Here is a 13,536-nt window from a genome sequence, read left to right on the forward strand (position 1 = left end):
TTCAATTTAATTCTGTTCTTTCAGTTGATACCAAACTGAAAGACAAGAACAATGTAACACCTGTAAACCCACTAAGTATGGAGGAGATAGGTAAGAGAGGAATCTCAGTAAAATAGTTATGATTTTTAATATACTTATGAAACATGCATGCACACACACACATACACTAACAAACACACATGCACACACACACATACACACCACAAGCATGTTGCTCAAGCAAAGTCTTTAGCATAATTAAGAAGATAATTTATTTTTAGTCATTAAATATTTGACTATGTCTTCCATAAATTGTAAAACTGAATCCTATTTGAACATGCACAGATATGGAATGTTAAGTTTTTATTCGATATCATTTTTCCTTTAGCCAATATCAAAGACTCAGAGATTGTGTCAGATGCTGAGGGCATCAAAGAAAAAGGTAAGACAATAAGCTTAGGACAATCTAACGGGGAATTAACACACACAGATGGACTTTAGGTGGGAGACTCTCACACACAAACACTGAGTTTAAATTCACTGTTAGTGATCTAAATTTTTGAATGTGTCTTTGACTTTGTTAAATAATGTATTGAATTCTTGTTGTGCACAGGTATGAAATGTTTAATTTGTTTTCCTGTCTTTCTTCAGTCAATATCAATGACACAACAACTGTGAAAGCAGACGTGAAGGAGAGAGGTAAGACAGTAGGGTCAATAGTCTGTTTGATAAAAGCTCTTGCACTACTTCTGGAATTGCATCACTTAGTAAAAGGTTCCACTGGCAACAGAGCACTAATTTTTTTAAAACTTAACAAGCTGTGTCTTCTCCTGCCTGTGAGCATCCTCTCCAGCCTCATTTTTTGAGAAAAGTAGGCAGTAACCATACACACAAACTGCCTTCAGTGTCTGGAACACAAACAAGTCCTCCACCAGTGCCACTCCTACCAGAGCAGCCCAGTTGTACACAGCGCTATCACTCAGCTCTCCGCCATACACAATGCTGAGATATACTGCCATAGCCATGGAGACGCCTAGCAAAATGAATGCTGGATAGATCAAAAAGTGGGGCAACTTTCCGTCCTGCTTTCTGTTGACCATCATCTCCAGTGACTTCAGCTCAGTGTATGGCACCTCATCTGATGGTTCTGGAACATTTTGTGTGGAAATGAATTATTGCCAAAAGTATGTGGAAGTTTAACTAAAAAATGATGCCAGCTAATATTACCCCTGTTTAACATCACAATCACTGTTTTATTATAAGGGCAAGGAAGCTTATGTTGAAATCAATGCTCTAAATATCTTCAAAATGTAAGCTGAAGCTGGATAACATGAAAATGCATTATCCTTTTTTTATATATTCATTCTTTTTAAAAATAATTTACTGAAATGACAGACATTGATGATACCAAAATGGACAATTACCTTCCCAAATATTAACTGCTACATCATGTGCATTGTCTTTCCTCTTGCTGTTGTCTAAAATTGCATTAAACAAGGGATATGTAAAGGGAAATATAAAAAGTTATTTGTTTGAGCCATATATTGCTATTGTGGAACATAAATTAGGAAACAGTAAATCAAAATTTTAGGATGTTACATCTGTTCTACGCTATCAAAAAGGATTAAAAAACATCATCATATAGACATGTCTACAGCATAATATAATGGCATACTATTATATATATATATATATATATATATATATATGATTACCTGGGATGAGAAAACTTGGGTTGAAGTGAGCAATGAGACTGTAAAAAGATGAAACATCTGCATTTCTGTAGCTGGAAATCTTCCCAGCATGGGATTTTGGGATTTCTGCCTGCATCTCCTTTTGCATATTTGAGTTTAGCCTAGGGTTGTTAGGAGGAGGAGCATATGTGTAGCTGGGTGTTTTCTGAAATATTGAAAATCATCCAATAATTGATTCTGCTGACTGGTTAATATAGTCAAAATATTCCACAGATGGGGACATTTATTCTGGTGTTGGTTTGATATTGCACTATAATAGCTCAATATTAGTATAATGTCTTTTTATGTTCTTGTATATACATATGTGCTTGTAAGTCAAGCCAAATATATTGTCAAACATTACAGAAATGATACAAATGTCTGTTTTTAATTACAAGAAGGCAATACAAGTATGTCTCAAAAGCAATCCATGATATCTGTACAGGCACATACATGTATGCACAAACTAAAAACAGAAAAAAAGTAATAAATACCTCTTTCTTGCTGTCCAAATCTCCCATGGCAACCATATCTTCCTTGACAACCAAATTTTCCTTGGCAACCATTTCTTCAATCTGTGCCATAGCCTGGTGTTCAACAGTTGCACGTGCCAAATCATAGCCCTTCTCAAAGTCATAAGCCACCTGTTTCATCATGGTCTCCACACTTCCATGCCCAACTTGTTGGAACCCATCACTGATTGTGCAACTGCAAAAAAAAAAAAAAAAAAAAAAAAATATATATATATATATATATAAATCTTTCTTAAATCAAGAAATATAGTGAAAAATTAGTATTATTGGTAAAATAACACTCTGACTATAATTACTAACTCCATTTACACACTCAGAACATGTGTCACATTAGCAAGAACATGTGAAATCATTATAATACGATTAATAGTCTACAAAATGAAACAAGTGTCCAGCCCAATACAAGTTGTCAGAATCAGTCATGGCTATGAGCAAGACCTGTGGTCAACTCCCAAAGCTAAAGACAAATTTAACTTTATTCTAACATAACTGTGAAATGAGGAGTCTTAAAATGAACATGAAATAATACTGTCATCATACTGAGGCTCATCTTCCAGGCTCTGCAGCATGGTGTCACCAGTGTCCTCTCTGTCATAGCACCTGATATTGTACATTGCTACATCATATATGCCATTCACAAGGAATGTTCCTATATTGACAAGGAGGCTGGAGAGGAAGATACCTCTATCAAGCTGAATGACACCAACAGCACTGAGAAGGGTACTGGTAAGCAGCATGTTTGCAAACATGTAGTTCAAGGTGCTGTTAAACCACAGAAGGACAGGGGCCAGCTTTAAGCTGGAACAGCGTGTCCATCCATGACAGGACCACAAATACAGAAGGCAAGTTTGCAGTCCAAACCTGAAATAATTTTAATAAATTAAAAAATTTATATCAAATATCAAAGTACAGACATTTTACATGAAAATTACTACGAGTACATTCCATGTTGAAAAAAAACTGAATACTGCATTAAAAAATCAGAATATGTATCATTATTATTATTATTATTATCTTTCGTATTTTATTCGTTGATAACTTGTAAAAGCAGACATTTCAAAGTACATCATATGCTTATTTATCAATTGTGAGAAAGTCTCCAACTTACCTGGAGTTCTTACAAGACTCCAAAGTGGTGTATCCCACTGTGAGGCATCCATTGCTGCTGAAGTGGGATTCACAGCCAGATACTGTATCATATACTGTTATATCCAGCACATTCCTTCAATGAAAGAAAAATAATAATAAAAATTCACTCAAATTTCTTTATACAACACATTTAACAATCAATATTTCAAATAAATCTGGGCTTCCATCCATCTAAACTGAGAAGCTAGCTAACATTTTTTTTTTTTCAAAAATGCATAAGAATATGTTAAATTGACATTGAACTCCATCTGAATATGTAAAAATATCTACTATAAATAACATAACATTATGAATATAAGTTAAACTACAGATGCATCCAAGGTATTCATGACACAAAACATATTTCAGAACAATGACAAAAATAATCTTCATTTGATTTGCAGAACTTTCTTTATACAGGTCCAATAGTGTAAATATGTTTGTGATGTTCCAGTTTGTATTTTTAAAATTACCATTGAGCTCCTGGTCTATCACTGATGTACACCACAACCTTCTTCAGTTTTCCCAGGGACTCTGAGTTTAAAATAAAAAAGATTCACTATAATGATTAAATGTTAGTGTGTTGTTTTAGAGTACAACATGCATCAAATAGCCCTCAAAGATCCCTGAGGTCTGGTGACAAACTTTTACTGAAAGTTCCCAAATCAAAGTTAAAAACATATGGTGACATATCTTTTTGTGTAGCTGCACCAGTAGAGTGGAATAAGTTGCCAATTTTTATTAGACGAATAGATACACAAGAATGTTTTAAAAAGGAATTGAAAACTCACATTTTTAAGACATTTTATTCATGAATTTTTAATTTTACATTAAAGAAACCTTGGATTTTTTACTTTTATTACTGTTTATTACAATTTAGACTAGTTCTGATTTATATAATATATATCTTCCGTAACTATTTTTATTTATAAACTTCTTTGTATTTTATGTTGTGCAGTCTATTGAACATTTTATGGATTTTAGACTCGAACTAAATATATTATTATTATTATTATAAATATAACAGAGTTGTAGTTTAATTCTAAAAATAAATTTAGTTAATACATAATAATACCATAAGAACCCAGTTTTACAAATCACCAAGTATTCTTGCACCAACTCTCTCTGAACATGCTCTGCACTTAACTTTATGATAAAAAGTCAACATAACTGAGTTAACATGATACTTTAAGTAATAGTAATCATATATAATATAGCCACTGACTGAGATGAACAGCAAACTGCGACCTGATGTTCCAGTTAAGACTGTACATGCTGAATTGAATGTAATAAAGTAAATGGCAGTTAGTTGCTAATTATACTGTTGAATCAATATTTGCAGGAAAAGAAATTTATATGTGCTCCAAAATATTCAAGATACATACCTTTTGTATACAAAAGAAACCATTTCTTCTGTCCTACCCCAAGGAAATTGTGCTTCCTCCCATGTTCATTCAGATTATATTCAGGAGATACCCCCTGGTCTCCTATCAACTGCAATCTGACTTTGGGTGTCTTTACTGCTACAAAACAACATATTTCTATAGTTTGGAATAAATTCAGTTAAATAACAACTTCAACAATTATATACAACTGTAAGACTCTTGATTGGCTATATCTCTATTTCTATTTTTGTCATTTAAATATTAAAATATATAATAATTATTATTATTACCTTTCACACAATGATAACTAGTTTAAGCTTTTCAACAAGGATCAGAATCAATAACTTGAAAGATCTTAGCATCACTTTTACCTCTTTTCAGCCCATTTTGAACTGCTACCATGTATCTATAGTAATGTTCACCAGAATATTTGGGAACAACTATGATACCACTCTGCTTTCTCTGAAATGATAATGACCACTATAATTATAAGACAAAGGAAAAGAAAGGAAATGAAAGGAAAGAAATGTAAAAATAAAACAATAATGTTATGAAACTGATTACAGCAGAAACAAAGCAATTTCCAGTTCTTCATCATAATTACCTATTTTATATTTTAAAGTTATCTAACACAGAAATTCATAAGGATAACTGTTTTTATACTTTCATGCAGACTAAATTTAAAATGTACAACACAAAATTTTGTTTCAGTACCTTCTTCCAATTGCACCAAATAATATAACTTTTGTTGAGTAACATAAGGCCCAAAAACGCAAAGATGAATACAAATGCGAGTTTTTGGTGCACCATGAACTTTTGTGGAGCTTTTTTCAAGGCAAAAGCTAGCAAAGAAAAGAAAGGATGTAGCTTAAAAATGGAAAGCAAGGAAGTAACCAAGGGCAAAGAGAAGTATAGGAAACACGATTAATTTAAATGAATATAAAAAATAGAGAAAGTAGGGTCTAATGAATTAGTCTCAAACAAAAGAAAACAAAAACACAAAGTAAGATGCTGAATGCATGGAATTTTGACAAACCAAGTTTAAAAAAAACATCACAATTTGTGCTAAATGAATGGTGAAAAAAACATTGGTTCCCCGTGAGTTGTTTTAATGTATATCGCCTGCTTTGTAAACAAAAAAGGTGCAAAAGAGTTACATAAGTCTATAGTTTGATGATATACTTACCTCCATGGAGAGGTTGCATGAGTAGCAACATCAACAAAACTTTGATCTTCAAGTTCTTCATACTGGCAATTTTTTATATGTTCTCCCTGTATCAAATAATATGAAGCCGTGTACAACAAACACGTATATTTAAAAAATAAGTCGCGATTCAGCGAATAAACGAGAAATTATCGATATTTCAAACAATTTGGACGGAGTTGACTTTGACTTCCGCCCAAATCTCACAAATGTCTGTTGCTAATATTGACGTCACAGACACAATCAGCTCACGTGACCATTGTGCTGGGATGTGCGGTTGTGATGTTAAAACAGCCAAATCGATAAAACAATAATAGTTATAAATAACATTCACCTTAAAGGTTCACTGCACAGCCTGATTGGGGCTTTAATAAATTACTTTGAAGAGGATACGTATGGTTTATGTTATTTGTCGTATTTGTTTGAATATATGTATATAGTTCTACTTAAATAGAAGACAGCGGAAGACTGGCTACACTAAAATCATTAGCAGGGGCGGATCCAGGATTATTTGAAGAGGGTGTCCGCGGATGCGAAGTCGCCCCCCCCCCCCCCCCCCCCCTTTGCCGTGGGTTCGGGGCCTGCTGAAGATCCCCGAAAAAATGGTATTTTTTTTAGGGCGGACGGTGTCATTTGGTATTGATTAAAATTATTGGTGCAATTTTTTTACAGAAATCGAATGGGAGGGGGGGGGGGGGGTAGGAGCCCCCTGAATAAAGGTTAGACATGAATCTCAGCAATATTATTATTACTTAAATACACATCTGAATCCTGCACATGTGCACACACACACACGCGCGCACTGGTATATGCACACTATATTGCAGAGCACAATTTAGCCTTTGATGCCGAGAACTGGAGTAGTTTTCAATGGATGTCAACGTAAACGACGCAGATGTGTCAACCTCATCCACCAGATCCAAAGGCGTTCCAAAATGAGCCCAACACACTTAAAATATTTCATACAAAGTTTAAATACCTCTACTGAGTATGTAAAATTCAACAAGTATGTAAAAGTCAAGATTTCGTTGCTGTCAGTCACAAGCAGGTACCTCTGTCTAAACGGCCTTGACCTATAATCGTATTATTTGACTAGAGTCTATGCCAATCTAAGTGTACATATATTTAATTTCATGTCTTCACCATGATTTTCTGTCGCAAAAGATGTCATAAATAAATAAATAAATAACCACACTAGAATGACTTTATTTTATAGTTTGATATGAGTGTGGTTTGTGACTGCATTGATGTTGGTAACAGTTAAGGCAATTCATTTTTGAACGGTGACAAGTGGGTCGAGTCCAATCGATTTGAGGAGTTACAGGTGGGACGATTCCATTCTATATGAGGGGTGACAGGTAGGGCGAGTCCATTCCATTTGAGGGGTTGCAGGTGGGGCGAATCCATTCCATCTGAGGGGTGACAGGTGGGCCGAGTCCATTCTTTTTGAGGGAGTGGCAGGTGGGGCGAGTCCATTTCATCTGAGGGGTGACAGGTGGGGCGAGTCCATTCCATTTGAGGGGTGGCAGGTGGGGCTAGTCCATTTCATCTGAATGGGTGACAGGCGGGGCGAGTTCGTCCGATTTGAGGAGCGCATGCACGTAAAATCACCACAAAATTACATTATAATGTCCGTGCAATTAGCTTTTTAAATATATTTTTTTAAATATTGTGTTAGCAAAGTTTTAAGGGGATATAAACTTGTATCATGCAGAAATAATCATTAAATTATTGGTCTCCAAATTTGCTTTTCCACAATTTCATATAAATATAACCTTTTTGTCGGTACATTTGGGACTGTGTAGAAATAAATCTACGTTACAAAATTAAATTAAGGGATCAATATATTTAAAACATTTTTTTTTTTTTGGAAGAAGCAAACTGTTGTCATTTCAAGTGTGTCTCTCAACTTTCTCATTTTTTCCATTTAAATTTTAAATTGAAGTATTCATATGACAAGAAGATCGTGAAATTTGAATCAATTTTCTGCAACAATAACCAGAATCCTTCAAAAATGGTCCCATATTAAATTGAGAGAATGATATCCGGGAGGACGTACTCATTTATTCCAAGAGATATAAAAAACTGTCTAACTACAGAATAAAATACAGAATAGCTTTTCAAAAAGCAAAATCGTAAATTCACACATATTGTATTTATAAATGTGGGCTGTTGGAATATCTTGAACGTGTATTCTTAAAATGCTCAAACTCAAAAATTTACAAAATACTGGGAATATTAACAAACTTAAGAAAAAACTTTTGGTTTTAGATATCTTCTGTTACTGCAGAAATCAACAATCCCAAACACAATATTTACATATCAGTTTTAGCGGATTTAATTCGAAAGTGCTCAAACAGTTATCATACCTTTATTATTACCACTATTGTTTTATCGACATTATTTCATATTAAAGTAAAAGAAACAAGCAATGACAAACTTATCTATCCAGCTTTTATTAAAATGCATGAATTTGAATTTGGTTCCAGAAAGTGAATGAAAAACTTGGTTGCTAGCAGGCGGGTGTTGTGCAGTACTCAGTATTTCAGCTGACTTCTGAAATGAGAAAGTAATGTAAACAATATTTGACTAAACGGGCAGACTCGGAAAATACAACAAATGCATTTTACATCAAAGAGAAGAAGGCGCTTGAAATGATGTGGGTCTTTACTGACTTGTCCGATGTTCAGGCTCAGATAGCACCCCTCAAAAAAGCAATCTATATCGAGATTACTTTACGTCCAAATTAAGATCTGAGGTTATTGATAAAGATATTTGAGATATCTTGCTTTGAAAGAATAAACATTGAAAACAATTCTTTGATGCGTGGAGGTAATTACTAGAGACGTTAATTTATTTTACCAACTATTCAATGTTGTAATATCTAAAATCGCTATGCAACACGCGTTTGTGCGCGATATTTTGACCATAAAATTGATGTACACAATGATAGGACACACTTGTCTTTGGACCAAAAGCTCGGAACTGTGACAAGTACGGTATTATCATCTAAATTAGTCCGTGATATTAGTGGTAATATTCCCATCTACTTTTATGTTAGCTAATATTCTGAGGGACATAAAAGAAAAGACAGGCAAAACATAACAAAGAATCGCAACATAAATACGTGTCGTAATTTTCCTTGCATTCTTGTACGCTTTTTTCTGACTAATGTTACTGAAGAAAATGTGATACTTACGAAACATGCATTGACCAGTGTCTTCTTCTCATAAAAGCTTGACCTTGCAACTGTACCACACATGCTGTTGCGTCTTCACCCTGATGTGTCCTACTGCCTAGTGAGCATTGGGGAAGACAGCTCGCACTACGATGAGCAACTTATTGTTATGCAAATTACAGACAGGTATGGCCCATTTTAGGTGAGGGACTGTGGCTGAAACTGGTCACGAATGTTCACGGTCAAAAACACGTAAATGAAGATTTGACTGAGGTCCACTTGTTAAAATACACCACTTTATTCCGCAAATATTGCGCATGCATCTTTCATCATGCGGTTTCATAAGTCTTTGATACATTACTTCCACATAACACCAGGGAAAGAGTGTGAATGTTGATATTTTTATCGATCAATAGGCGTACCTATAATCCTGTTGTTGACATAATGGAACGGATAAATCCTAGTTCCATTCGGATCCAAGTGCCACTAGCAAATAAGTAAATAAATAAACACCGAGAAGCCTGTGTACCAACATGTTATGGGCCAAACAATACGATATTTTATAGCAATAATGAATCTAATCAGTAGAAATAGTCATGGGCGAAACAAGACGGGCCCTTCTAAATAACTTGCCACTGTCGGAATAACGTTGCCTGGAGGATCAAGATTTTATTTATTTATTTATTTATTTATTTATTTATTTATTTATTTATTTATTCATTTATGCAAATATTGTTGAAATACTTATTTGTTTTTTAGTGTTTGCATATTTTGGGACAAAATCTTAGTAGTTCGGGAATGTTATCATAGTGTTTTTTATGCATGCGTTAGATTAAATTGGGGGTCAGTTTTCATCGGCAACAGACAACAATCAAGAGTATAAGGTTTTTATCAACTTAATTAATATCAAAAGGATCGAGGCTGGGAAGATCCGAGATGAGCGTTTCATGTGTAACCCGGTTGGTTACTTAATTCTGAGCGAGTAGCAAACTTGAAAACACCGAAGACATCAATGGTAGCTCATGAAGATCTTTATTTGCTGACGGGCTACAATCTGGCACTCAGGCAGGGACAGTCACGACGATCTCCCGGGGTCTCTCTCTCACTAACTGAGAAGCCCTCATTTTATAGGGAATCGTTCTAAGTCCTGCGTGCCCAATAAATATTACTAAATGTGTGTATTTTATAGGAATAATAAAGGAACTAAAGGTAACATACGTGATTAATATGAAGTATGAGAAAACTAAATACAGGGACTATATTACATTCCATAGTAGCCCTGAACACGGATATGTTCTCCGGGTAGGAAGGTTACATAACGTTCGGACCTGGGAATGGCCTCAACTGAAATTTCCCCAGGTGTAGTGACTGTTTTTGGTGGAAGAGATCAAAAGAGCGAAATGACTATAATGAGGCCAAAGTATTTCTACAATTTTAGAGTCGGCACCGGGTTTCCATTTTCTGTCATCTGAAAGGGGTGTATCTTCAATTACTTAAATAAATTACTCTACTGAGATTTTTGTTTCTAATTTTGGTTTCTCTTCCGTGATTGAAAATGTGATTTAAAGGCAGAGACAAATTGTATAACACTACCGTGATATACATGTTTATTTTTATCTTATTCTTGTTGGGAAAATTAAAACTGGAGGATACTGACAGTGTGTGTGTGTGGGGGGGGGGGGGGGGGGCAGGGGAGAGGGGAGGATGGTCTAAAAAAGCTAATTTGGAAGACTGGACTGTCACAAAATATCTCTGGATCCGGTCCCGACATAAAAAAAACAACCCGACCTGTCTCTCTCCCTCTGTCTGTCTCTCTCTCTCTCTCTCTCTCTCTCTCTCTCTCACACACACACACACACACACTAAATAGATAAACAAGTAAATGAATAAACAAACAAAAAATGTAATTCTGTTTCTTTTCTTTCGAATTTTTTTTGTTCAGTGTTTAGAAAAGAAACACTTAGGTTTTTTAAATTTCTGTTTAAAAGTTTGCTTTGGCTACATTAGAAATAGCACCAAAACATTTTTAGATTTATTAGATTTATTAATGCTACGAAGAGTCTGTCATTTTTTCATAATAAGACTGTCCACAGTAAATATGTTGTTCTGGCACGATCGATTTCGTTTAGCTCATCCCCTGAAATGTAGGCTACATAATCTGATTGAGTTTCATTACGTCTGTATGATAAGGGTACGAACATGGATCCCCATTCCAGGGAGGTGACCCGGGTTTACTACAATCCCAATCTTTATTCCAATTGAATATGGTAATTATTATTGGCGCAAAAAGTTAAAGCATGCTGACGTTCATTACTCACGCTTTAAAAATTCTAAAATTAGGGATGAGGCAATGAAAGCAGATGATCATGATATGGACTCGTAACTGATAACAGCGAGAGCGTATGTAGAAAGTTCATTGAATCTGTTGTTGAGCGGTGCAAGGGTAATGATCTTATTTTGAACATTAGTAAAACCAAGGAAATGATAGTAGATATCAGACGGAATCAAAATGTAAAAAAAACCGCTACATATAGAGCATACAGTTAAGATAGAGCAGTTCAAACTCCTAGGAATTCATTTGAATAGTAAACTTACTTGGAATGACAACATCAAGAGCAGCGCAAGAAAAGCAAGACAAAGACTGTACTTTTTACGATCATTTGGAACTTTTACAAATAATGAGACCGTTTTAAATAACTTTTATACATGTATTATTGAGAGTATTTTAACGTTTGAAGCATCTGGTGACTACAGTGGAGGAACCGGACCCAACTTGTCAATGTAAAATAACTGGGAGAGATCTCCCTAACTGGAATATATCACGAAAGACAGAATGTAGAAAACAACAAAACAAATTATGGGGATCCCACCCATTCAGCAAATTCTCTTTTTTAATTCTTACCAAGCAATACCAGACTACTGAGTAAACGGTTTTAAGCAGTTTTTGTCTCTGTATTCTCTAATATTAATTCCACTTTTATGCCTACTTCATAAATATGTCCAGTTCTTTTTTCAGTTTTATCTCTCCAATGAAAACAATTTCCAATATCTGTGTTGTAATATTTTATTGGATGAACAAATTCTTATCACACTTGTTTGAAAAAAAAAAACAAGTAAGGTAAACACAAAACACCCTACACTGGACTTTTTAGAAATGACCTAACAAAAATCTTTACTCTAATAATCAAATGCATCGGACTTCACTTAAATTCGATTATGTAAAGAACACTACATTTTAAATAAAATTTAGCTGTGAGAGTCAATCAGAAAGATAGTGGAATCATACAGAAAATCCTGCAATCCTGGTCTCAGGTATTCTTTACTCATAACAAGGCAGCAAAGCTGTCAAATATACAGACAAAAAGCAGGAAATAACAAAATAGGCTACTGTCAATTCTGATGCAAAAGTACATTATGTTAAACTGCAAATTCAACATCAAATTCTAATTATGCTCAACAGGTAATACCAATGTAAGTAAAATGTGTAACAAACATAAGGCTTCAGGCCCATGGGAGTTCATGATGTCTATGAAATACTTACTGGCATAAAAAGGACCACGCCAGGTGTCATCACAACAATTATGAAAAATCCTTTCTACAACTCAAAATGATATGTTCAGATGACAGAAAAAGAAAACTATTACAGAGTCATAACTGAGATATTTTTGGACAATCAATTTAAGAACAATCTAATTTTAAAACTCATACATTTGAATTTAACAATTTGTGTTTAACAATTATTATTGCTCTCAAACATACTGGGTACATTGTGGATTCAATATTCATCAGACATAATGGCTATTATAGATCATCAATAAGAAAAGAATTGTACTTAGGGAGCGTCACATGGAAAGTCTATTTCCTAAAAATCTATTTTCTATTCGCGGTATCTTGTGATCACGGTCTGTGCCCTGAATACCCCGCAGCGTAATTACTGGCAGCACAGGGAGTAACTGGCTGGTCCCTTAGTCAAATACATGCCATTACACCAAAATATCCATATCTCCTCTCTTTAAATGTTAAAATTTGCAAATTTGGATACGCAAGTGTTTCATTCAGGAACTCTGAGTCTACTAGATGAAAACCATTTAAAGCATTTCAAAGTTTTGTAATGTATCAAATTTATATATTCAGTGACTTAGAGACAGAATAAACAGTTGAAAAAGAAACCTCTTTCTGCTTATTCAGGATAATGAATGTTTGATTAAACCAGACATCAAAGACGGTTCATATACAGCTATTAAAGAAACAACTAGGCAAGTCAAATGGTGAGTTTAAAATCTACAAAAAAAAAAAAAAAAAAAAGGGAATTACCTACTTAACAAGATATATTAGTATACGTTTTGTCTAAAAAAGTAAATGTTTTCTCACTGATCCCTTGTTTTTTTGACCTACT

The 13,536-nt window shown here is 34.5% G+C and overlaps 2 protein-coding genes and 2 long non-coding RNA genes across 4 annotated transcripts in view; 1 reads left to right on the forward strand and 3 right to left on the reverse strand.

The window, feature by feature from the left end:
* Nucleotides 1–90, forward strand: part of LOC147762167 (uncharacterized) — a 53,741-nt gene extending 53,651 nt beyond the window's left edge. The window contains exon 3 of the long non-coding RNA XR_015333873.1: nt 25–90. This is a non-coding gene — a long non-coding RNA (uncharacterized LOC147762167). The remainder of the gene's footprint in view (nt 1–24) is intronic.
* A 563-nt stretch (nt 91–653) lies between these two features.
* On the reverse strand, nt 654–2,398 carry LOC147762171 (uncharacterized). The gene is made up of 4 exons (XM_087010719.1): nt 2,207–2,398; nt 1,695–1,878; nt 1,404–1,457; nt 654–1,126 (listed from the first exon to the last, which is right to left on the reverse strand). The coding sequence occupies exons 1-4, from the start codon at nt 2,366–2,368 to the stop codon at nt 783–785; spliced, it is 744 nt and encodes a 247-aa protein (XP_086866845.1). The 5' UTR covers nt 2,369–2,398; the 3' UTR covers nt 654–782.
* A 353-nt stretch (nt 2,399–2,751) lies between these two features.
* Nucleotides 2,752–5,315, reverse strand: LOC106162468 (uncharacterized). Its single transcript, XM_087010681.1, has 5 exons — nt 5,130–5,315; nt 4,759–4,896; nt 3,847–3,907; nt 3,354–3,467; nt 2,752–3,106 (listed from the first exon to the last, which is right to left on the reverse strand). Exons 1-5 carry the CDS (start codon nt 5,158–5,160, stop codon nt 2,752–2,754), a joined length of 699 nt encoding a protein of 232 aa, XP_086866807.1. The 5' UTR covers nt 5,161–5,315.
* A 2,526-nt stretch (nt 5,316–7,841) lies between these two features.
* LOC147762172 (uncharacterized) lies at nt 7,842–9,433 on the reverse strand. Its single transcript, XR_015333866.1, has 2 exons — nt 9,162–9,433; nt 7,842–8,518 (listed from the first exon to the last, which is right to left on the reverse strand). It is a non-coding gene; the product is annotated as an uncharacterized LOC147762172 (long non-coding RNA).
* Between the last annotated feature and the right edge of the window lie 4,103 nt (nt 9,434–13,536).

Source organism: Lingula anatina, chromosome 4 (assembly GCF_051362555.1).
Source record: "Lingula anatina isolate TDL-2025a chromosome 4, LinAna3.0, whole genome shotgun sequence".
In the NCBI taxonomy this organism is placed as follows: domain Eukaryota; kingdom Metazoa; phylum Brachiopoda; class Lingulata; order Lingulida; family Lingulidae; genus Lingula; species Lingula anatina.

Bases quoted from the DNA above. Each gene is read 5' to 3' on its own strand.
- LOC147762171 (XM_087010719.1), bottom strand. From the start codon at position 2,368: ATGATGAAACAGGTGGCTTATGACTTTGAGAAGGGCTATGATTTGGCA. The intron at 1,879-2,206 runs GTATTTATTACT...TCAATATTTCAG, and splicing joins ATTTGGACAGCAAGAAAGAG to AAAACACCCAGCTACACATA. The intron at 1,127-1,403 runs GTAATTGTCCAT...AAAATGTTCCAG, and splicing joins AGCAGTTAATATTTGGGAAG to AACCATCAGATGAGGTGCCA.
- LOC106162468 (XM_087010681.1), bottom strand. From the start codon at position 5,160: ATGGTAGCAGTTCAAAATGGGCTGAAAAGAG. The intron at 4,897-5,129 runs GTAAAAGTGATG...GTTGTTTTGTAG, and splicing joins TCAAAATGGGCTGAAAAGAG to CAGTAAAGACACCCAAAGTC. The intron at 3,468-3,846 runs GTAATTTTAAAA...CTTTCATTGAAG, and splicing joins GATAGACCAGGAGCTCAATG to GAATGTGCTGGATATAACAG.